Source organism: Artemia sp. Qi Xiang Cuo, chromosome 15, assembly GCF_049724085.1.
Source record: "Artemia sp. Qi Xiang Cuo chromosome 15, ASM4972408v1, whole genome shotgun sequence".
Taxonomy (NCBI): domain Eukaryota; kingdom Metazoa; phylum Arthropoda; class Branchiopoda; order Anostraca; family Artemiidae; genus Artemia; species Artemia sp. Qi Xiang Cuo.
In genome coordinates, this window is record NC_142808.1 from 52,070,280 (window position 1) to 52,095,158 (window position 24,879).

A 24,879-nucleotide genomic window follows, 5' to 3' on the forward strand; every position below is an offset into this window, starting at 1 on the left:
AAGTGTCCATTTTTGGCTGATTTGGACACTTTTGTCCTTAAAAGTATTGGTAACCCTGATACAAAGAACTGCCATTTTTAAAACAATTGATTTTATTATAATTTTTGTTCAAGGGAAAGGCGTGTTTTAATTGAAGTTTTAGAACTGATTAAAAGAAACCACTTTGAATAATTTTCTTTAATTGATTTGGCTGTTCAATCATCATAATTTCATAGGTTTAAAGTAGTTTTCGTAAGTCCTTTACAATGACTAGGCTAGTATTAGCCTATTGTTGTTGGCTCTATAGTTAAGGGTAAAATTCTAGTTTGGCTACTTTTTGCTATCTTTGAAAGTGGTTAGGTTAGGAAAATGAAATTTTGGTCAATATCTACCAAATCATATTATTGAGTTAGGACTAAAGTGAATATACCATTCGATGCCTATTTTTATGCTGATTATGAATATAATAAGCATTTCTATCGGAAATGAATTTCAGCCCCCCCCCCCTATATAAGCCAATTCCGGGTTAGGTTAGGTTAGGTATAACCTACATATGGGGGGGGGGCAAAATTCATTTCTTATAGAAATGCTTATTATATTTGTAATCAGCATAAAAAAGGTATCAAATGATGTTTTATTTTATTCCTAACTCAATAATATGATTTGGTAGATATTGACCAAAATTTTCAATAGGCCTGGTGAATCCCAGGCCAAAAATGTATTCAGGGAAGGCATTGCCAATCTTCAATGTTAAATTTTTTCTGGTTTCTAAGTCTTGGAAATGTGCCTAGACTACTAGACAGGTTTACACCTATTGGAACTTTGGGAAAACAATATTTTACCATAATATCTAGTTTCTTTTTCTTGGATTTTGCAAAGTTGTGAAGCTGAAAATAGGGTAAATTTTTCCAAATCATATTATTGACTTACAAATAAAGTGAATATACCACTTGATGCCTTTTTTTATGTTCTTTCCAAATATAATAATCATTTTTGTTGGAAATGAATTTCACCCCCACCCCTATATACCAATTCAGGGTATATATTTGCACATTAGGGGGGGGGCAAATTATGTTTCCGGTGTAAATATAAGGTAAGTTTAAACTTTACCCCCACCCCCCTAATGTGCAAATATATACCCTGAATTGGTATAGGCCTATATAAAGGTGGGGGTAAAATCCATTTCCAACAAAAATGATTATTATATTTGGAAAGAGCAAAAAAAGGCCATCAAGTGGTATATTTACTTTATTTGTAAGTCAATAATATGATTTGGTAAAAATTTACTGAAAATAGTTATTGGTGCTTGGGCACTATATGGGCCTTTACAAGGAAACCAGTCACAAAAAAACATTTTTGACAAGTTTCAAGAAACTTATATACAGTAATGGAATGCTTAGCATGGTTTTCAATGTGTTTACAATATTTAAACTGTTGTTTTTTCGGTTTAGGGGGAGAAAAGGGTATGTAGGTTAGGTCACATTTAATATATGCAATGCTCTACCCCCACCCCCTAATGTGTAAATAAATAGCCCAAATTTGTTTATAAAATGTTATATATTCATCATATTTTATTTTATTTAATTAGAATTAACAAAACTTGACTTTTTAGAAAGGCTCATATAATTCCCAAGCACCTAGATATCTTGTAATTCATTTAAGTACAAGATCTGTTGTGCAAGGTTTCACATTTATAACACAAAGATTTTAAATGTTATCAAAGGTTATTACCCTCTAGAGAGAGGAGTGAGAGGTAGGTATTTCAAAACATTTTCCCAGGACATACTTAAGTCTCTAGATCAATCCCTGAAAGTTTCATTCTCCTAAATAACCCCTTTCCAAGAAAGCAAAAAGTAGTTAAACTAGAATTTTACTGAAGTAATGATTAGTCTAGCACTTTAGCCTACAACTGCCTTGTAAAATTATAAATGAAAGGCTTTTGGATAGGCTATCCTGGAATGTTGTTCAGTGTAGATTTGCAGTTTACACCACAATTTAGCTAGAATAAAAATGAATACATCACATGATGCCTTTTTTTATGCTTTTTCCATTTTGAGCCCCTAATGGGACCCCAAAAGGTAAAACAGTCCATAGTTGTTGAAATTTTGAAAAGATGTTTAAAAAAAACTGTCTTGTGAGAACAAATTATCATTGGCTGCTGATTCAGGAATGGTAATTACTATTTTCCTTAGTCTTTATAGTAAAATGTTATTAAGAAAATATCTTTTCCAAATATTTTAAAAAAGAGCCTGAAATCCCTCAGAAATGTCATCAAAGCAGAAATGACATTCATTTTGAGGTATTTCTAGCCTTTTTTTTAAACTTCTGGAAAATTGGCTTTTCAAATAAGAATTTACTGTTAAGACTAAGGAAAATTATAACTACCATTGCTGAACCAGCTATAAATGGCAATTTTGTCTCACTTGCAATTTTTTTCCTTTAAATACAAGCTTTTAAATGGTACTTGTGTATTACATAAAACACACTTTAGAAGTGAAGTTTGGTTAATGCTAATGAAATCAAACAAAATATGATGAAAAATATAATAGTTTAGAAACAAATTTGGGATATATTTTTGCTCATTTGGGGGTGGGGGTGTGGGGTAAAGCCTACCATATATTAAATACATAACCTACCAAAAATACCAACTAAATACTTAAATAAAATATAGCTACAATTTATTCCAACCAACCCAAAGCTAATTCTCTGGCATAAAGAGGTTGCTTGAACAGTTTCTTGTCTCATTTTTGCATGCTTTGCAATTGAAATTCTGAAGTGTGTTTTATATAATAGACAAGTAGCCTACCTTTTCAACTTTTGGTGACCAAGCTATTTTGAGTCCTTTGAGGGCTCAAACTGGAATTTGCCTCAAAAGCAATTATTGAATTAACAAAAAGCATAAAAAAAGATATCAAGTGATATATTCACTATCATCCTAGCAAAATTATTTTGCAAACTGCAAATTTACCTATTTCAGTTCATATTTGATAATATTCTGAGATATTAAAGCTGAAAATTAAAGTTTTACTGCCAAATCCTTCTAATGTGCAATTATATAGCCAAATTTGTACATTCCCCTAATATTTTCCAATATGTCACTTTTGTTTAGAATATGCATGGAAAATATTTAATTTTGGCTATATTTATGCACATTAGAGAGTACATATATACCCATGCATATATTTTAGCTAGGAAGAAAGTGACCACATCATTTAATGCCTTCTTTGAATGTTATTTTTAAAAAAAAATTTGTTTTACTATTGCTATAGGTGAATTTTTTTCACTTTAACCCCTCCCCCAAGGGAAAAATATACAGGGGGGGGGGGAGCTGCATTGTAAGAGTAATGACTCAAATGACAAAAAAAATGAAATTTTTTATCAGTTCTATTTTCAAGTAGGGACAGGAATTAGTATTACTCTAAGATCAATTCAGGATTGTAAAACCAATTTTCCAGGGATGAGAAAAACATGTGACTTTGGATGAATTGATCCACTAATTTTTTTGGCTACTTTTATTATACATCAATCAGACCTTAATTAAAGATTTGAATTTTTGTGTATGAACTTTTAAAAGCCTTAATTTCAATGATAGCCTTAATAGCCTCAAAAACCTTAATTTCAATAAATACCTATTCAACAATTGTTTTATTTAATTTTTTTGTCACTATTTTCTATTCAACACATCAATGTTCAATTTTTAATCCTTTTTAGTATATTTATGTGTTTTTTTCTGTCTAGGGTTTGAGGTAAAGTTATAACTATAAAGAGGGGGCCTTGGGCAAGTTTTGACCATGAAAGGTGGTCTATGTACAAAAAGAGTTGGGCAATTGACCAGTTTAGACCCACAAACAAGCCCTGAATATTTCATATCTAATTTCTTGGTTTGTATTTCTGAATATCCTGCTCTATTGTTATATATCTGCAAATTAAAAGATATCAATTCTGCTGTCCTATTGGTAACTTATATTGTTAGCTAACAATTGGTCTACAGAAAAACGTTATATAACAGATTAAATTTTCAAAAGCACAACACTTTCCTTCCTACAGATTTTTAAGCATTTTTTTTAAATTAATAAAAAGAAAAGTATCACTACTGAAAATACAATAAGCCATTTTAAACACTTAACATAAAGAAAGAAAACAATCAAAAACAGGGTTTTTAAAGGCAAAATGAAAATACTGAAGAAACACAAAGGGAATATTTTGAGAGAACAACCGCCTCTCTTCTTCAGCATGAACAAAATAATATAGCCTAATCAAGGAAAATGCTGAAGAAAAAAAAATACAAAAAACAAATGCGGAAAGTTAACAAAACCAATGAAAAACAACCAAAAAATAAAAGATAAATAAAATTCAGTAAAATACAAAAAATATATTGAATTTTAAGTGTTTATTGATATTTTTAAGTGTTTATTGATAAAGCATTGAATCAGCTACAAAATATTTTCTGCAGTCCAGGTTTAGATTTTGATTCTGATTTCAAAAGCATCACTTTTCTAGTGTACAAATTTTCTCAGCCAACAAAACTCAATTCCTCAGTTTTGCTGTGAATTTTTTTTTTTAACTTAAAATCCAAGCCTTAGTTTTAGATATTGATTTGTTAGAAACACAGTTTTGAATTTTAGCACCATATTCTTTTAAAAAAATTAATGATATTTGTAATACTTTTGACTGCTGAAAGAGTTAAATTTTGTTTTAGCCTATATTAAAATAAAATTGTTGTTTCATGACTTAAATGATGTCAATATAGCTTGTGAATTTCTAGGGACTCTTTGCCTCTACTGTCCTGGATCAAACTGGGATAAAATATCGAAGTGTTGTTGATAGTATTATATGTTTCATAAGTGGTTAATTCTGATCTGAAAATCTGTTATGGACTTGCCTCAAATTCCAAAGACATCTAAACTCATCACCCATTCTGAGTCTTCTGATATTAAAAATGGTAAGTTATTGAATGAAATTTTTGGAATAAAAAAAAATATTAATTGGTTTTTAAAATAATTTTCTTGTGTTTTTTTTATTCTTGCTTATGGCACTCCTCAGTAAAAAAAAAAAAAAAACAAAAAACACACAATTATATGTATGTACACTTGAATCCAACCCTTAAGAATTAAGGCAAAAAAATGGTTGTTTGTAACACATAAAAGAACATAATTCCATTTTTGGGGAGACAAGCAATCCTTAAGCAGATGACTTTTCTCCTGCCTTTTCCTGTATGCAGATATAATAGAAAGGTTCTAACTGGCTCAACACTAACCATAAAAAAAGAAAAATCATATAGTAGTTATACATAGAAGGTAAGGAAGTTTAATCAAAAATGTTAAGTGATTCTCCACTTGTGTAAAACAAAGAAGTTCTAATGTATGTTTTACCCAAATTTTTTAACCTAAATATAATTTTTCTGAGCTTGATTCTCCTTAAATATTGCTTCTACATATTTCGATACATATGTTTCCTAAGGCAGTTTTCAACATATATTCTTTTTGAATGTTTGAGCTCTTTCTTAAGTCTTTTTTTAAGGCTTTTTAAAGTTTCAATTGAATTGAGGAAATCTGGCAGGAATTTATTTCTTCCTTCCTATTTATTCTTCCCAGATGCTAAAATAACATGTTCCTTCATTCCTTTTCAATTTGTCTTCTAACCTTAGATTTAGTTGGACAACTTTTTTCTTGCACAACAAACTGTTGCTTGTTCCATGCTTGGTCTCCTAAATCAGTCTATTTGTGAAAAGTTAGCAATTATATAAGTATAACAAATTTGCTTAAAGGAAGACCTAAAAAACGAAAATATACAATTGTTATAAATGATGATTAGTCAGAAGGAGAAGAAATTTTCGCCAATCACCTGAACTAACAAACATGGTGAGAGAAGAGAAAAATACAGCAGCAACATTTAAAGAAATTTAAACTAAATTTCTTGTGAATTATTATCTCAATTAATCAGTTGTTGTACTGAACGAATCGTGCTCAAATCCTCCTCAGTGCCATACTGTGGTGTTTCTTTTGATCCTGAAACTTTCCCCATAGAGTGCAAACGGTTTGTTATCATTGTATTGTCCTTTCTTGTTTTAGTTTTGTTTTAGTTTAAAGCTTTTTCCAATAGGCAATGATTAGAAGTCATCCAAAAAAAAATCCCCCCAGATCCCACCCCAAATACCAGTGAAACAAATACCCATATTGGCTGGTCAAGCTCACTATCACAAAGTTCACATGATAGCTCCAATACTGAGAATAGGACAATGATCAGTGTAGGTGCTAATGTCACTATAAATGATGATAATGGGTTTCCAGAGGTCCTTTCTAGAAGCTCTAAAAAAAGAAAAAAAATCTCCCCAACCAAAAGCATTTCCCCTCTCCCTACCCATGATCCTCCCTCCCAAAACTTAGGAATTTACTTTAAAATTTCTCCTATTACCCCCTTTGAAATAAAAAAGATTACTGCAATAAGAGTTGCAATTTTCAAATTGATAAAATCAATGTTCTCTATTAATATTCATCGTGATGGATCTCTGCTAATAGCTGTCCAAGATCAAAAATCAGCAGAAACAATAATTAATCTAAAATCCCTTCTGAATACCCCAATTAATGCATCTAAATGGAACCCAAAAGAATCCCCAACACAAATAGTAATTTATAATGTTCCCCCATAAATACCCATTCAGGAGTTAAAAGAAGGGCTCTCAGATAGGGCTGGCAACACAATCCCAGTTGAGGATGTTACCCAACTTGGTAAACCTAACTCTAATGGCCTAAAAACAAGTAGATCCTTCTTATTTACACTGAAGGAAAAAATTAATATCTCAGAAAAGTTATTCCTATTTGGGCAAATCAAACCGCACAGGGAATACAAACCAAAGCCTATCCAGTGTCTGAAGTGTCTCAAACTGGGTTACACAACAAACGAATGCAATGAAATTCTTCTAGAGTGTATCGATTGTAAAGTAATCCATCCTAAAGAGTTGACAACTTGCAACAACACTCAGCTTACTTGTATCAATTGCAAAGGCCCACATGAATCTACCAATAAATCACTATGCCCTGCATAGAAGAAAAGAGCACTAACACTCCAAATAGCAACAGAGAAGGCCATTCCATACCCCTTTGCAGCAATGAAAGCAGATGCTGTCCAACAATACCACATAAAGCCCGTAATGAAACCAACCAAAACCCCCAAGTCAAACGCCCCCAATGCATCAAGTACCCCGTATAAAACATCATGCTCTAAGCCCCCTAGCTCACATCCCTATCAGAAGGAATCACCAAGTCAACAAGCCTCCTTGCCTGGTGAGATGAGGTCCGCCTGGCCCCCCTCTCAAGAAGAAACAAACCAGAAACACTACCAGAAATTAATCCCTTAACTGACAAACAGGATGCACAACCAAACATGCAATCCCCAAATATATGCTTATTCATTCTAAACTGTAATGCAGTTCAGGCCATGAACATACATCAACTACAGAAAACAAAAATTATTGCAGAATTGGCAAAAACCTACATCCCTGATGATAATGCTCATTCAAGCAAAAAAAGATCTTGCTTTACTTTTAACAAAGCTGAACATTGATACACAGTCATATGAAAAATAAATCAGCAACACAACACATATCAATACTTTAGTGGAACGTAAGATCACTCACAGAAAATAAGCTAAGTGAACTAATATCTTTTATGAATAATAATTCCATTAATATTGCTTGCCTCCAGGAAACTCATTTAACCGAAAATCTACAAATTAAGTCTCTGGGATATACTATCCTGAGAAAGGATAGATCATCAGAGAGAAAAGGAGGTGGAGTAGCTTGAATAGTTAAAAATAATATAAAATTCTGTGGCATCAGTTTTCCAGATTTTGCAAATGATGTTGATGCAATTGGTATCAGTGTTTGGCTGAATAATACAAAAACCTACATAATAAGCTTTTATAACCCTAATGGCCAAACTACAGATGCCATGGATTTCTTTAATTATATAAATAATTCTAATATGATAAAAATATCATTATTTGCGAAGATTTCAGTGCCCACAGCCTTTTGTGGGGGAATAAACCAGCAAATATAGCTGGTAAATTGATTGAGAATATGACTTCAAATAATATTGAATTAGCTGTTGCTACCCCTCCAAACCTGAATGCACATTTTAACCCTAAAAATGGCAAACTCCCTATAATTGACCTACAAATTGTGTCTTTAAATATTTTGAATCAGATTTGTATAAATGAAATTGATAGTCTATGTACTGACCACTTTGCTATAGTTTGCTCCCTAAATGAACCTGCTGAAACCCGATCACACACCTCAAAATATATCAACACTAAAAAAATATATCAAATTGGTCTATGTTCCAAAATAAGCTAAATGATGAAATTACAAGTTTCACCCAAAATTCATGCATTTCAAACACAACAGTTGACACACATGCTGAAGTCTTGGCATATTTACTACTAAATATAGCTAATCATGATATTCCCAGGACAACACCCAAAAAAACCTTCCCTAGACACAGTACCAGAGCATGGTGGACAAATGAGTGCCAAAATAAATGGAACATAAAAAAGTCAGCTAGGAGAGCATTCATAAAAAAAACCATCACCTACTACATATTTAAAAAAATTACAAGCAGAATCTCATCTAAAAAGGACTATAATAGATGCTAAATATAAATACTGGAATAATTTTGCAAATAATCTCTCCAGAGAGACACATGAGCCAATTATCCATAAAGTCATAAGCCACATCTGTGGGAAAAAGACTTCCCCCAACTCAATCATGTATGAGCTCATTCATAATAATACCCATTATTACGATGATAATGAAAAAGCTAAGCTATTCGCAACTCTGTTTGTTAATGATCTAACAACAAACAATCGAAGCAAAATATCCCCACTTCCTATGAACCCAAGTTACCAACCACGCCCAGGATCCGAGTATATAACTAGTCCATTTTCAATCCAGGAAATGGATAATGTAATACATCATATTAGGACCAAAACTAGCAGCAGTTCTGACAATATACACCCTACATGGATAAAGAATCTCACCCCTTCATACAAACAGGAACTGCTAAACAGTTATAATCACGCTTGGGCATCTTCTATGTTCCCCAATATTGGAAATGTTCGTCCCTCCTACCAATCCTAAAGAAAAATAAACCCAAAGATAATCCTGAGTCCCATAGGTTCATAATGATTACTCCTGTGATGGGGAAAATAATGGAGAAAATGATATATTACAGACTCCTCTGGTTTGTTGAAAAAAATAATATGATCCCTCACATTCAACCTGGATTCAGGAAACACCAATCCTCAACAGATGCTTTCATTTTGCTAACAAATGCAATGAATGAATCATTCTAAAAAAATATGTCTTGGTAGCAGCTTTTCTGGATTTTGAAGAGGCTTATGACAATGTGAACCACCCCACCCTTTTAAACAAACTTGCAAATCTTTGAGTGCCCCCCAAACCAGTATCTTCCATGAAATCTTTCATAAATGGAAGAAGTTTTATTGTTTTTGTTGGTTCAGCCTCTTCACCCCAAAAGACAATAACCAAAGGCCTACTCCCGGGATCAGTCCTCAGTTGCCTCCTTTTTGCCCTATGTCTCTGGGACATGAACCTCCCCCAGACGAATCTACAATAGACTGACGATATGGTGATATGGTCATCTGAAAAAAACTATGAGATAGAACAGTCAAATATGCAAAAATCGATCTTGGAATTAACAGAGTGCGAACAATATCTTGATTTACCTATTGCACCTAAATCTTCAAAAGTGATACAGTTTCACCAAATGTAGAACCATGCCAATGTAAAACTAACTCTAAATGGAACAACTATTCTAGAAGATAATCATATTAATTACCTAGGTCTCATGCTTGACCAAAAACTTAATTTCCACCTCCACATTTCAAACACAATAAAAAAATGCTAAAGAAAAACAAATATACTAAAAAGACTTCTTTCCACACTTTGGGGCCGTAAGGAGAAAACCTTACTCCAGTTTTACAAATCACATGTAAGACCCCATATTGACTATGGGCTCATCGTCTATGGTGCATGTGCAAAGACCCAGATGCAAAAAATTGAAACAACACAAAATGATATAATACGTCTGATATTTGGTCTTAGGAAACCCAGAAGCACCAAGTTTCTGCTTGTCGGAGAGTGGATTAACAACAATAAGGGAGAGACGTAGCTTTCTCTTGACAAAACATCTTACAAAAATTGAATCAAATAGCTCACACACCCTACATAATTGGTTAAGAAATCCAGCCATGTATAGAGGCATTGCAGATGAGTATGCCAATATTCAGAAGAAGTTTCCTGTACCAGCAAAGTCTATTGCACCTACTTTCCTCCAATCCCCTCCATGGAATTGGTCAATTCCCATAATAAATACTGATTTCTCAAAGTGGAATAAAGATCTAACACCCATTGCTTTTGTCCAGAAAAAATTTGCTGAACTTAATACAATTACTTATAAAAACCACTTCCAAATATTTGTTGATGGGTCAAAAATGAATGAGAAGGTAGCAAGTGGTGTATTCCTTCCTCACCTGAAAATTGCAATGGGTGAGAGATTATATAATAATGTATCTATAATGTTTGCTGAGTTAAATGCCATAATCATGGCATTAGAACACCTTAAGGAAAACCAACGTTTGATTGCAAATTCAAATAATATTATAGTATATTCCGACTCTTTATCAAGCCTTGAGTTTCTGGCCTCAGCTCCTCAGTATAAGTCGGACATTGACACTTATAATTGTCTCAGTATTATAGATAAACTTGCTTCAAGGGGCATAAGAACTTATTTTCAGTATATTCCTAGCCACTCTGGCATAAGAGGTAATCATCAGGTTGATGAAATAGTAAAAAATGCTATAAATATTGACCAGCCAAGTGGGAGACCAATCCCGATTAGAAATATTTACCGATTGAGGCTATCAGATATTAATTTTAATAAGAATAATCATATCCTTTCCCTCTTTCCCAAAATGTATTTTTATAAAATTTACCATAGAATTCGTTCTGGAACAAATGGACTAAATTTTCTTGCATTCTCGTATAAGTTTTCTAATTCAAGGGCTTCAATTCCCCTGTCCCCTCTTTGCAGGCATTGTAATATGAATAATGAAACAATTATGACCATTGCCTATTTGAATGTAATATGCTGACGTCTGCACAACATACCTTGCTTTATAAAGTGTTAAAATGCTTCAAAAACCACAAAATCTCACTATCAGCCAAGAGCCTAGCCAATTATACCTGCACACAGAGCATAGAAATCGACATCTACCATCTCATAATTGAACTCCTAGAGTCAAAAGATCTACTGAAAGATATCTGAAAATATCCAATAAATATGAGGCAATCAAGCCAGTAGCCCTGTAGCCCACAGAGCGAAGCAAAAGGAAAAGGGCTAAATAGTACTACTGAAAAGCCCGCCTGCTGTTAAATAGAAGAAGAAGAAGAACAAACATGGTGAGACAAGAGAAAAACCCCAACAACTTAAATTTGCAGTGGGGAAAATGAACAGTCTGGATCATCAAATGAGACTAGACCAATACAATCTGCTAGAGCAAATTTGATTTCTTTTAAATGTCTTAAGTAATAAAATTCAAAATGAAGAAGAAAGAAAAATGTGGTTAGAAGACTTGCAACAACAAGGACCAAAACGAATTAAAACCAAAAATGAAGAACAAAGAATTCTGTGGTTAGAAGACATGTGACAGCAAGTATCAGAATGCATCAAAAATGAAAGTCAAGAACAAAGAGATATTAGGTTCGAAGAACAAGGACGTCGCAGTCTTAGACGCCAACTAACTGTGGCACAAAACTTAGTACAAACCTACAAAGATGATGTAAACTACGCAAGTGCTAGTTACAAGTCACTGGGATTCTTTAATGTTGTATGTATTCACTTGGGAACCCTCCATTTCCTCAAAAAAAGAGTAGCAAACAAGGGTGATTCATTTGGAGATTGCTACTTGCATGGTCAAATTGCACTGTCGCTTCCACAATTTCTATATGAAACGGTTTGCCTTTTTTTAGGACGCGACTTGCTATCTTAAAGGTTCCATGAACGAATCCAAAACTTGAACTCATTAAGTTCAAGTTCTTTTAATTTCTCATTAAATCACTACGAGACAAAATAACACTTGTACAATATGAATCAATGTAAAAGGAAATATTTACAGAGGATGCCTAAACAGTGAGTTATACTCAAAAACAGGCACCCTGACAAAAAGAAAAGAAAAACTGTTGAAAAGAAATAATGATACATTAGATATACTTGAAATAAAAATGAGACACCACACTGAACTCAAAGCCCACACCTCAAATCAATATAAAACCACATAATTAAATTTTTATCAACAATAGCACCAGCGTACATGACTTCAAATAAATATATAATTATCTATAATTACTATTTAGATATAGTTTGAATTTAGCTTTAGAAACTGGAATAGAAAAACGCGAATCTATATTACTTTCATAAATGTTCCAGAACTATTATTGAATTTTTAGGAGAAAATCTGGATCTTTCTGTTCGAATTCTAGGGCAAGGTAATTTGGCTGAACTTCTTCTTAAGCAATAATTATTCTGGACAAAAGAAACTAAAGAGAAGTTACTAGAATTTAAAGCCAATGGTAATAATTCTTTTATTTGTTTTAGTCTGAAAAGGACACAATGTTCAGGAAGGACGAGATCAACTGGCAATATTCTTAAAAATGTATAAAGGCTCTTTGTAGGGGATTTATCAGGGAAGGAAGGAGTGCTTTTAACGTACGAAGGGCATTATTTTGAAGACGTTGAAGGGGCTTAATTAAAGATTTGAAAGTATTTAAATAAGCAATCGGACAATAATTAAAATAAGAATGGATTAGAGAATCCAGAGGAGACTTAAGACCAGGGAAAAGGAGGTGGAATTTTAGATACCGCAGTAACCCCACATTCCTTCCTAGCTGTATCCTTAGCCTATCAAGATGAAGTTTCCAAGATAAATTTTCATCAACTGTTAGCCCTAGATACTTACAAGTAACTAGTTCTCCGTTAAAATGGACAGATATTTGAGAAATCGACTATACGGCATGTGAAATTCGAGAGAAGATGATAAAATGGGTCTTCAAAGAGTTTAACATCATGAGGTTGTCAGGAAACCACTGCAATAGCTTCTTTGGACCAAAACAGAGGTTTTCTCTGACGGATGATTCATCTGTACCTGTGACAGAATTAGCCGTGTCGTCTGCGAATAGTCGACCAAGTCCATCATCGGTGATAGTGTCCAGAAGGTCATTGGTGTATATTAAAAATAGTAGTGGTCCAAGAATTAAACCTTGTGGTACTCATACCTTTTCAGAACACGGCGTTTTTACCGATCTTACTGCACCCCCATCCAAAAATTGATTCCGACCACTGAGATAATACTGGATGAGTAGGAGAGCATTTCCTCTTATTCCGTAGTTGTCAAGCTTATCCAGAAGAATCAGATGACAAATCGTGTTAAACGCTTTTTTTACATCCACAAATATTGTAGCTGGTATCACGTCACGGTCCATCGCATCATTCAAAAACTGTAGCAAAACCAATATAGAATGTTCGATTGAGTGCCCAGGCCTAAATCCAAACTGATGCTTGTTGAAGAAGTTAGACTTGGTCAGATAATTCATCAGTCTGTTGTAGATGCAATGCTCCATAATTTTAGAAAAAGCAGAAAGAATAGAGATATGGCGGTAGTTTGAAGGCAGCTTGGGGTCGCTACCTTTGTGGAGGGGTATAACCTTTGCTGACTTGAAGACAGTAGGAAAGATGCCATCTTTAAATGAAGAATTGACGATGTGTTCGATAACGCCGACATAGCAATCGATGGTCTTCATTATGAGGTAATTTGACGACCCATCTGGACCTTCGGAGTGACCGTTTTTCATGGCTTGAACAATCTTCAGCAGTTCGTCCTCAGTGACTGGCGACAGAAACATAGAGGAGCAAAATGGCGAAGGTAGGTGTTTTTTGTAATTATCCATGACGACAGTTGAAAGGCCATAAGCTTCCTCTACGGTTGCTTCTCCAATGCATGCCAAAAATTCATTTAACGTGTTGGCTACTTCTTGTTGGGATGTTGAAGATGTTCCATCAGGCTTGGTTATGGTCTCAGGAAACGTATTAGTTTTTTGTTTATTCAAGCATTCATTTATCAGTGTCCATGTCTTCTTTGGCGATTCTTCTGCTTCTTGAAACTGCTTATGGTAGTAAGTCTGTTTAGCTTTCCTGAGCAGGGTTGTCAGAGTGTTTTTATAATTTTTGAATTGCGTACCAAGTACATCAGGATTATCAATATAATGCCTGAATAGCATATTTTTGTGTTCAATACTGGTTAGTAAGCCTTGGGTGATCCAAGGCTTTTTCGAGATCGCATACCTGGAGCGGTTTTTCGAAAAGGGGCAGGCAGAGTCAAGGGCAGAAGAGAATTTCTCAATAAATGGGGTAACCATTGCATTTGGGTTGGCTTCTTCATAAACTGAAGTCCAGTCGTTACAAGCCAATTTAGCTCTCAAATTCTGTAATGATTCATCATCAATAGTCCTTCTTACTTTTATATTCGGGTTAGATTTCAGTCTATTTATCAAAAATTCACCAAGTAACATAGAGTGATCCGATTCATCAGTTAATACGACATAACTCGAGTGTAGATTAAAATTCGTAAAAATATTGTCAATAACTGATGACGACTGGTCACCAATACGTGTTGGTATTCTTGTTGTTGGAACCAATCCGACAGAAAAGCAAGTAGTTAGTAAATCTACAGGTAGAGATCTTAATTCTTGGGACTCTGAACTTACCAGTCCCAAATCTATATTAAAATCACCCATAAAAACCACTTTATTGTTCTTAAAATTCATCCGTTGCGTTAGATCATTCAACTTACCAATAAAATTTGACGCACTTGATCCCGGTGGTCGATAAAATAAGCATAGGAGTAGCTTCTCCTTACCAGACTTGATCTCAACCATTAAAAATTCAAAGTCCATCTCTTGATACAAATCATTAAATTCCGTAATTTATGGATAGGGAGATTCTGGTCAATAAACACGGCAAGTCCACCTTTCGAACGGGTAGACCAGTTTCTAGTAACTATCCTGTACCCAGATACACCAACCAAAGAACTAATACCATCACTATGAAAAGTCTCACATTGTCCCAGAATACCAATACAATTACTATACATGAATGTGGATAGAAAATCTAAACTACTAAGCACTCCTCTACAATTCCAAAACACAATACGGGAGGATTCTAACAGCTTAAATGGAGGGATTTCGTCATTATTTATATATTTACTGCGAGGAAAAGACTGGATAAAAAGATCAGAAGATTCATCATCAGTTGATCCTACCGATTTAAATAATTCATTTTGGTCAGTTGTTTTTTCTCAAAATCATGGAGCCGGTCCGATGTTTTCTTATTTAACAATTATTATCATCATAATATCATATATATAAAACTTACCAAAATGAATATGAAATGATAGGCTAATGAGTAAAAGGTGGTACCTCAGATAATCCCCAGCATGCGAGGAGTGAGAAGGTCGCCTAACTAGATCCAAATTAAACAGTAGCAATACAGACATTTGGGTCTCCAATCTGGACAGCGCAACAACAAGCTTGTTTGCTGCGGAAAGAAAAAACGAGCAGAACGAGAACTTTTTTTGCACAACTAGAGCTAGACAGAAAAGAAGGAAAACATGGAAATAATCACACATAATAACAAGGCACAAAAAACACACCATGACGAGATCAATCCCAATCTCTTTTTTCACTCGCGGAATATAATAATAAATCAAAATCGATGTCACAACTAATCCATTAACTGATCCGGACGCTAGACCACGAAGACGAAGCAGATCCTTTAATTTCAACCCATATGTCTATGCGTTTTTGACGAACCCGAGAGGAACTTATTTCAGCTTTCGTTTTCATATCACGTGATTTGGCCAAGAGCTCACTTTTTCGGATATTCAGTCCAGGCAGCAAGTCTCTGCAAATAATGATACCACTGGCCTTAAGTTTACTGACATTTGACATTATAGCTTGAATCTCATTCTCGGACCCTAACGATACAAGCAAAGGCTTCACTTGCTTTTGCTTACTTTTGCGTTGGCGGGAGTCAGTAATATTTGCCGAACGAGAAGTAATGCGATAGCACTTCGTTATCATTACTGGCTCATCAATTCATAGCTTATTCACGAAAAGGTTTTTCACATTAGCTTCAGGCGTTTCATTAGATTTTTCTTCCGGTAATCCGTGAATCAACAACTTAAGCTTTCGGTCTTTTACTTCAAAAGCAAGCAATCGTTTCTCTAGAGCTTCAGATTCAAGCTTCTACTTCTCTAGTGTAGGTTCTAGTTCAACTATTCGTGAATCACGGGTTGTTGCATCACGTTTTAACGACACAACTTCCGCCGAAATTGAGTCTAGTTTCCTGGAAAACTCCACCTGAGACGCAATTATCTTGTCCAGTTTTCTCCGGATAAATTAACAAATTTGTCGAATGACGACTGACTGACGTATGGCATCTTTAAATACTACAAAATCCGCGAAGTGAAATCTTTAGTTTATCCCATGAAAAATGACACTCTGATTACCTTAATTGGTATTTCACTTGGCTAATATCCACAAACAGGTAACACATATGCAATTAGTCAAGCGTTGAAATGTAGTTTAAATACCACACTTGGATATCGTATGAAATTATCTCAACTTAAGAAAGCCAAAAGTTCAATTAATGCATTGGACAGAAACTCCAGTCAATTCAATTTATCCAGTGACGTCACACATTCCACTAGGTTACAGATACTGAATAAATATTTTAATAGTTTATAAGACGTAAAAGCGTTCTCACTATTTCGTAACTACTGAAAGAATTCAGTGTCTAATTAAATCCGAATAAAATCCTTTACCAACAACTGGTTCAAGACTGGGATTAATCCTTCTTAAAAGAATAGATAGATCTTTAATAGATTTGCTTTATCTTAGTTCAATGTAAGCCATAATCGAACCGTCAATAGTCATAATGTTTTTAGCTTTGAAGTGGCTGGATAAATTAATCACAAAATCAATTGAATGGCATATTCATCATAAACCCCTGAAGTTGATTTTGAACCATCTTTACATGGCCATATGTACTTTTTAGACCCAATGAAGCTGCTAAAGAACGAGTTGCATATCCATTAAATTATGGGATCTCTCGAAACCTAATGGGTCATATGAAAGAAATATTGCGAGACCCAAACAACTATGCCAAAGGTTACATGAAAATGCGAGAAGTGGAGGATGATGTAAATCAACGTTGTGCTTCAAAAGAACCTTGGTTAGAAGACAAGTGATAAGTATTGAAATGTATATTCATTATTTCACTCTGCTTTTTCAACTACCTAAAATGTTGAAAAACATTCGAGATTCATTTAATCCTGAGGCTTTGTGTGGTCTTTTTCAAGCCAAATATATTGAGCTCAATACTTTTTAATCTCCGCCCTTTTAAGGGTTATTACCCATTTTGATGACCAATGTTTTATTAAAAGAAAAGCAGTTTAGTTTGTATAGTAAGCTTAACTGTTGAATATGTATTATGTTCTTTTTATTTAATTTTTTTTCAGAAGTTGAAGATGCTTTACTAGGTGACAGTGAGGAGCTCTTTGACATTTCAGACCTTAATTTGTCCCTTAAACGGGAAGTTGTTCCTGCTGGTACTTTCTCTGAATTTTCTGGACCATGTAAACTTGAACCTGACACCCATGAATTAGAGTCAACATGTTTTGGCAGTGAAGGTAACCTACATCTTAAGCATAGTGTCTTTTGTCCGATCAAATAGTGGATAAATGAGTACTGTCATTGCAGATGATCACACAAATAAGCACATGTCTCTGCGTTTATTTAAATATACTAATCATTAAATCTCAAAGTTATTTGTTGATTTTCCGGAAATGACAAATTACTCCAAGTGAATTTGTTGTTAATTTGTTTTGGTTCCCACGTTTTTTTTTGTTTTTTTTTGTAAAAGCAAGCAAAAAAAAAAGCTTAAAATATTCAATCTAATTACTCTTGAATATTTAGCATAAAGTTTGATTATTTATAATTTACAAGTTTTCCTTCTTTTCTATTTCTTAACACACTTCTCTGAATTATCGGAACATTAAATATTTACGAAACTAGTGAGATTCCTTTTTTAAATGCTGTGAATACCACAGTTAAATCGCTTTTATCCTATTGTTTTACCGTTTTTTTTTTATATATATTTCCTAAACGTCACCCAAATTTTTGTGTCAGAATATTTTGTTACCATCATCTGTTTAGCCTGAAAATTCAGGATAAAAGAAAATAACTAATGTTTCTTGGCATGTGTATTATATTTAGCAGGGTCCAAAATGAATGTTGCCAGATCTTGAATATGTATTTTGGTTAATTCCTATGTATTTCTATAACATGCTGTCTTTTATGTCTTCTCAGCCTTGTGGCTTCAATTCACGTTTAAATAAAAAAAATAAGTTTTTTCAACTGAAAGTAAGGAGCAACATTAAAACTTAAAACGAATAGCAATTATTACATATATGAGGGGGTTCGCCCCCTAGTCAATAACATGCTCTTTAAGCTGAAGTTCGAATTTTATTCTAAATTTTTAAGAATGACCCCAGAATAACAAAGGCCATTTAGTTTAGAATGGATAACTCTTTTGAAAGTAATAAAAAAACTTTAGCGTAAATAGGGAGTTATTGACTAGGGGGCGAACCTTCTCATATGCATAATAATTTCTGTTCGTCTTAAGTTTTAATGTTGCTCCTCACTTTCAGTTGAAAAAAAATTGTTTTTTAATTGAATTTCTGATTGTTTTAAAATAATGCGGGGAAATCTGGCTCCCCCTTCATAGAAATGTCCCTTCCCCCATGCACTCCTCCTCCATGGCAAGATCCTCCCACGTAACCCCCTCCTCTGACCCCTCCCCCCCCCCGAAAAAAATCCCTCCTGAAAACGTCTGTGTACTTCCCAATAACCAATATTATATGTAAACAATGGGCAAGGTTCATAATTTGCAGCCCTTCCCCCGGGGTCTGTGGGGGATTAAGTCATCCTCAAAGACATATTTGTTAGATTTTCGACTATGCTGAACAAAATGGCTATCTCAAAATTTTGGTCAAGTGCCTTTGGGAAATAATGAGCGTGGGAGGGGGCCTAGTTGCCCTCACATTTTTTTGATCACTTAAAAAGGGCACTGGAACTTTTAAGTTCTGTTTGAATAAGCCATCTCGCAATATTTTAGGACCACTGGATCGATACGATCACCCCTGGGGGAAAAAATACAAATAAACACACTTCCGTGATGTTTTTTCTGGCGCAATAAAGAATTGCCGCAAAATTGATTTAAAGTCGACCGAACGCCACCGGATTTGCATGCGGCGGCGCGCCTGCGGAGTTCCGACACTTCGGCGGTGGTCGGCCGGGCTTCTCGTCGGCGGCGTTCGGTCGATTCCCCTGCGCGGCGCCGGGGTTTAGGTGAAGCTTTCAGGGAATTTTTAACTAAATAAAAACACATCAGGAATATGTATATTGTCAAAAGGGTGTATCAGCAATATTTCAGGAACAGCTTTGATGATTGACTAGAAACTTTCAGAGAATGTTGAGGCCGATTTTGAAGTAACCAAAAGGCTTTTAGAGCACTCTACTTCTACTGTTTCTGCTCGGTTAAGGCACTATGTGCATCTTAAAACATTTAGTACCATTCTTACACCTCTTACTGCCACTTCTACTTAGCCTAAGGGTATTAATGTGACACTTTCAGGGAATATTTAAACGAATGGTGAATAAAATAAAAACACACTATTTGCATTCAGGTTGTGAAAAGATATATTAGTAACGTCTTAGGAATAGTTTAGAGCATTAAGCTGAAACTTTCATGGTGTGCTGAGAGTTGTCCTGAGGATGTTGAATTAAAAAGTCTTATGTGTATAATTTACTATTCTATTGCAACTGACACTATTGCCTAACCACTATGTTAGGCAATAGGACCATTATTGTCCTAACTGGTACTATTGCCACTAGATCTATTACTACTATTAATAGTAGTAGATGTATTTCTGAAGCTAAGAGAGTTACAGTGAAACTTTCAGGAAGTATTGGAAAGGATGTTCAATTAAAATAAAAGTTCAAAATAGGGATAAAATCCTTTTTAATAGACAGTGTATAATAAATTTCACAAAAAATACCAGATATTTCGGTCACATATACAGTGACCGTCATCAGTTTTACTACTGATGACGGTCACTGTATATATGACCGAAATATCTGGTATTTTTTGTGAAATTTATTATACACTGTCTATTAAAAAGGATTTTATCCCTATTTTGAACTTTTATTTTATCGTCATGGAAAGGCAGTGTGGTCTCCGAAATTATCTATGTTCAATTAAATCAAAATACGGTATGCCGATGCAGGTTATTATAAGGCCGTGACAGCTATAGGTCTGGATTAGCTTAGAGCATTAAGTTGAACATTTTAGTGCACGTTGAGGAGGATGTTGAACCACCCTAAGGTCTTATGTACAAACTGCTGCTACTATAAATGGCTAAGGGCATTGAGGAGAAACTTTCTGAAATTGTTTAGGGGTATATTCAATTAAATTGAAACGTGCTATGTATATGCGAGCTGTGAAAACGGCTTATTAGCAGCATCTGAAGAACGGCTTTGTGTATTCTTTTGACACTATATGTTGAGGTGTAGGTTGAACTAATAAAAATACACTACATGCATACCACCATTACAAGTAGTAGTTGTACTGCTATTAGTTCTACTATTACTAACGCTAATGGTATTAATGTGGAGTTTTCAGGGACTTATAGGGGGCGCTAGGTTAAATCAGAACACACTAAGTACAAATAAGCTATCAAAAGGGTGTATGAGCAATATCTTAGAAACAGATTAAAGTGTTAAGTTGAAATTATCAGGGCACGAGGAGGGAATTTGAACCGGACCAAAAAGGCTCAGTGTAAGTACTATTACTGCTACCACTACTAATACTGCTACTGCTATTACCAATTGTACTTCCAATGGTCCTACTATTGCTTTTGCTTCTGCATTTACTGTTGTTGCTAATGATATTAGTAAAATTTTTAGGGAATGTTGACCTAAATCAAAACCTGCTTGTGGGCTATTAAAGGGATGTTTTAGCAATATCCTAGCATTGCCTTAGTTAGGGTATTAAGCTAAAACTTCCTAGTCAACTGATATTACTACAGCTTTTACAAAAACTTCTACTACTATTCCTGCTGCTATTGAACTAGATCGAAATAGTTTAAGTACATACAGGTTTTTAAGATATCCTGGTGGGATTATTTACAACTAGGATAGGGTATAAAGTAGAAACTTTCAGGGAAAGCTTATGTTTCTTCAAAAAAAATCAAAAGGTACTATGGGTATGTATGCTGGTTTTCAATAAGACATCTCAGTAATATTTCAAGAGCAACCGAGGATATTAAGTAGGTACTTTAAGGGCTACTTCTATTAATACCTCTGCTCTTGCCAGTGAGCTAAATCCAAAGAGTGTAAGTGCAATCCATGTTGTCAAAATAACATACAATGTCTTAGGAACATATTGGGTATTAAGTTTTAGATTTCAGGGAAAGTTTAGGTGTGAAACTAAATAAAAATATGATATATGCATCCAGATATTTAAAAAGGCGTATATCATTAAAGATTGCTGAACAAATTTGTCTAACATATAAATCCAAAATCTTGATTTTGTCAACAAGACCGAAAAGATTGAAAATATGCTTTTCTTAGCAAAAGCAAGAGTCTGTCGATTAAGAATAAACATAAAATAATTTTGAAAACCCCTTTCCATAAAAGAAGTTTATCAAAGGAAAGCAAGGAGCCACAATAATCCAAGGACGAGGAGAAACAAAGTCAATTAGTTTTTCAAGCTTGATCTCACCGTAAATTACCATCAATAAATAAATTAAACCCCAAAACGAGGAAAAGTTACAATCAATAACCGAGTCAATTTCGAAATGAGCAGAACCTAAGAAGAGTTGGGCTGACGCCCCTGTATATTCTAAAGATCAGAATATAATTTGCATTTTACTGAAAACAAACTACATTTTAAATGTTTTCTCTTTTTGATTTAAAATAGTTCAAAATTATAAGGACTTTCAGGAATAAACCTTAGGATATATATAAACTTTTAATTAACATTCAGTTGTTTTTCCGAGTGATCTTGGTTATGACTGTGACTTTTCTTTTGTTTTCTATATCATGACAAATAGAAACTGAACTCGAAATAAGCATTGTTTTTAGTATAATGCAATTATTGTTTTATTCTATCCGTTTATGTTTCATTCCTTTTTTTAGTTCTTGCATTTGAAGATCCTTCATCTAGTGATATGAAAATATGCTGTGAAACTTCCAATGACTCCAAACCTGAGGCTAACACCTTAAACATTCAGAACCCTTATTGTAAGCTTGACTTACAAAGACAAGAAAACAAAAAGTTTGAGAGATGTCACCGAATAAATATAATAAAAAGACCATATATATGTGATGTATGCAAAAAATGCTTCTATAATGCAAAGGACTTGAATATACACCAAAGAGTGCATACTAATGAAAAACCATTCAAGTGTGATATATTCGACAAGGGTTTTTCTTATTCAACCACCTTGAACAAGCATCAAGAATTCCATAGTAGTGAGAAACCGTTTGAATGTGTTGTATGCAACAAGAGCTTTTCTTATTCAAGCACTTTGAATAAGCATCAAAAATTACATATACATGAGAAACAGTTTAAATGTGATATATGTGAAAAGAATTTTTCTAAATTGAACTATTTGAAAAGACATCACATAGTGCATACTGGCGAGAAACTATTTGAGTGTGATGTATGTCATAAGAGTTTTACTCAATTAGGCCATTTGAAAAGGCATCAAATAGTGCATACTGGTGAGAAATTATTTAAATGTGATGTATGCAAAAAGAGTTTTTCTTATTCAAGCACTTTGAACAAGCATAGAAAATTCGACGAGTTTTGTCGAATGTTAAGTTTTTTGGCTGTCTAAAAATTACAACATAAAATAAATTTTGAAAAAAAATAAAAATATATAAATTTTCAATTATAGAAGGTATGTATAAACTATGTTCAGATATGTATAACACATATGTATTCGTATTTTCAAATACATACTTAAAAATATTATTCATGGATCCCACAATTTTACCTATTACGGGATTTTACCTTGCTTTTTAAACTACACAACCTTTTGAAAAACTTCCAGGATTCAACCTCTAAATCCTAGATCCTGAGAATTGGTGTTTTTGGTGAGTTTTCTATTGTATTGGCTTCAAGTGAGTAATTGGCTAATTTAAAAAAATACAGTCAAAATAAGTCAATTTTTTTTCTGAAAGAGGCTAAACCTGGAAATAAATGACAAGCTAGGGAGAAAACTATCCCCCAGATTTTTCGCCTTCTTAGATTGTGATTTTTTCTGTTTTCATAGAAAAAACTACAAAATAGCCAATTTTTTCCTTGGACATTAACAAATATATTTTGTGCACCATTGTATTGTTGTCAAGGGACACCACTTAGAAATGGGGGTGGGACAGTCAAAGCGAAAGTGATCTTGAAATAATAATAAGTAGAAATTTCGTAAATGTTAAGGAATCAGAATTTTGGTAAAATAGTATTTAGTTCAGAAGGGAAAAATGCATATTTAAGAAAACATAGCTGGGATTTGCTTAGGGACAAAGGTACGAGGGAACTTTGACCTTCTTATTTTTGAACTTTGGAATCGGGGAAGCCGCATTGAAACCACAAAGTTTTTTGAATATCTTGGCTTCACTTAATCAAGTTATCAAACTTTCTGTTTTTAAATCCTCTCTCCCTGGAAACGGGTGTCCTCTTTTACTTCTTTTTTTCTTATAGTATACTCATTTTCACACAATTTAATATTTCAACTAGAATTTAAGAAAAAATATTTGAAATAAATACCCTGTTACTTATATTATTTATAGCATAATTATAAAAATTAGCTTAACGATGTATACAAACGCATGTAGTGATCAGTATTGTTTTTATGTATGTATTCATTTATTTATAACCCATATTACAAAAAGAAAAGGAAATCAACACTCAAAAACAACAGCAAACATTAGTTCTAGACATTAAAAGATTACATTTTGCCATTTAAGGCCAGGTTTCTTACAGGACAATTGGGCGATTGGATGACATTAGTTCTAGACATTAAAAGATTACATTTTGCCATTTAAGGCCAGGTTTCTTACAGGACAATTGGGCGATTGGATGACATTAATTCTAGACATTAAAAGATTACATTTTGCCATTTAAGGCCAGGTTTCTTACAGGACAATTGGGCGATTGGATGACATTACTTAGCACATTGATCAGAGAAAATATATTTTTTCGTGTGGTACGTGTTACGGGGCCATGGGGGGACTCGCAGAAGAAAGTCAGCACGCTTCTTTGTAAGACGATTATATTCACTAAATATTCGGTAAAACGGTACTAAATACAAAATATTTGACATGGCTACACTATCATAACCCTTGGGAGAAGGGCTGTATTCATATGGAATTAGGAACTTATTATCCTGCCATAAGAATGTCACATTCTACTCTCCACATTTTCTTACATTAGTACCTTAGTTTTTTGAAGATTCTTACCCATTACGGGGGACAAAATATACTAACTTAATACAAGGCTTAACTTCAGTAGCATTCAAATCTATAGTTATATTATCACCTCTATTTGCGCCTAACTCGTTGAAAAACAAAATGTCACATTTTGTTGAATTTAGGGAAAAACTAATTTCACGTTAATTTTTGAAATTTAACGAAAGCAATTT

General features: G+C 33.9%; 1 protein-coding gene across 2 annotated transcripts; it reads left to right on the plus strand.

The window, feature by feature from the left end:
* The first annotated feature begins 78 nt into the window (after positions 1 to 78).
* Positions 79 to 24,725, plus strand: LOC148943837 (uncharacterized). Of its 2 annotated transcripts, none has more exons than XM_089101707.1 (4): positions 79 to 215; positions 4,745 to 4,921; positions 17,632 to 17,802; positions 22,373 to 24,725. In XM_089101707.1, exons 2-4 carry the CDS (start codon positions 4,852 to 4,854, stop codon positions 23,074 to 23,076), a joined length of 945 nt encoding a protein of 314 aa, XP_088957833.1. In that variant the 5' UTR covers positions 79 to 215; positions 4,745 to 4,851; the 3' UTR covers positions 23,077 to 24,725. The 2 variants fall into 2 exon arrangements, with proteins under 2 accessions (XP_088957833.1, XP_088957832.1); XM_089101706.1 differs by having other exon boundaries at positions 82 to 231.
* Positions 24,726 to 24,879: the final 154 nt, after the last annotated feature.

What these genes read in the sequence shown, in the direction of transcription:
- LOC148943837 (XM_089101707.1), top strand. Translation starts at nt 4,852, where the DNA reads ATGGACTTGCCTCAAATTCCAAAGACATCTAAACTCATCACCCATTCT. An exon ending in GTCTTCTGATATTAAAAATG is followed by an intron (nt 4,922 to 17,631) that starts GTAAGTTATTGA and finishes ATTTTTTTTCAG; the next exon opens with AAGTTGAAGATGCTTTACTA. An exon ending in AACATGTTTTGGCAGTGAAG is followed by an intron (nt 17,803 to 22,372) that starts GTAACCTACATC and finishes TCCTTTTTTTAG; the next exon opens with TTCTTGCATTTGAAGATCCT.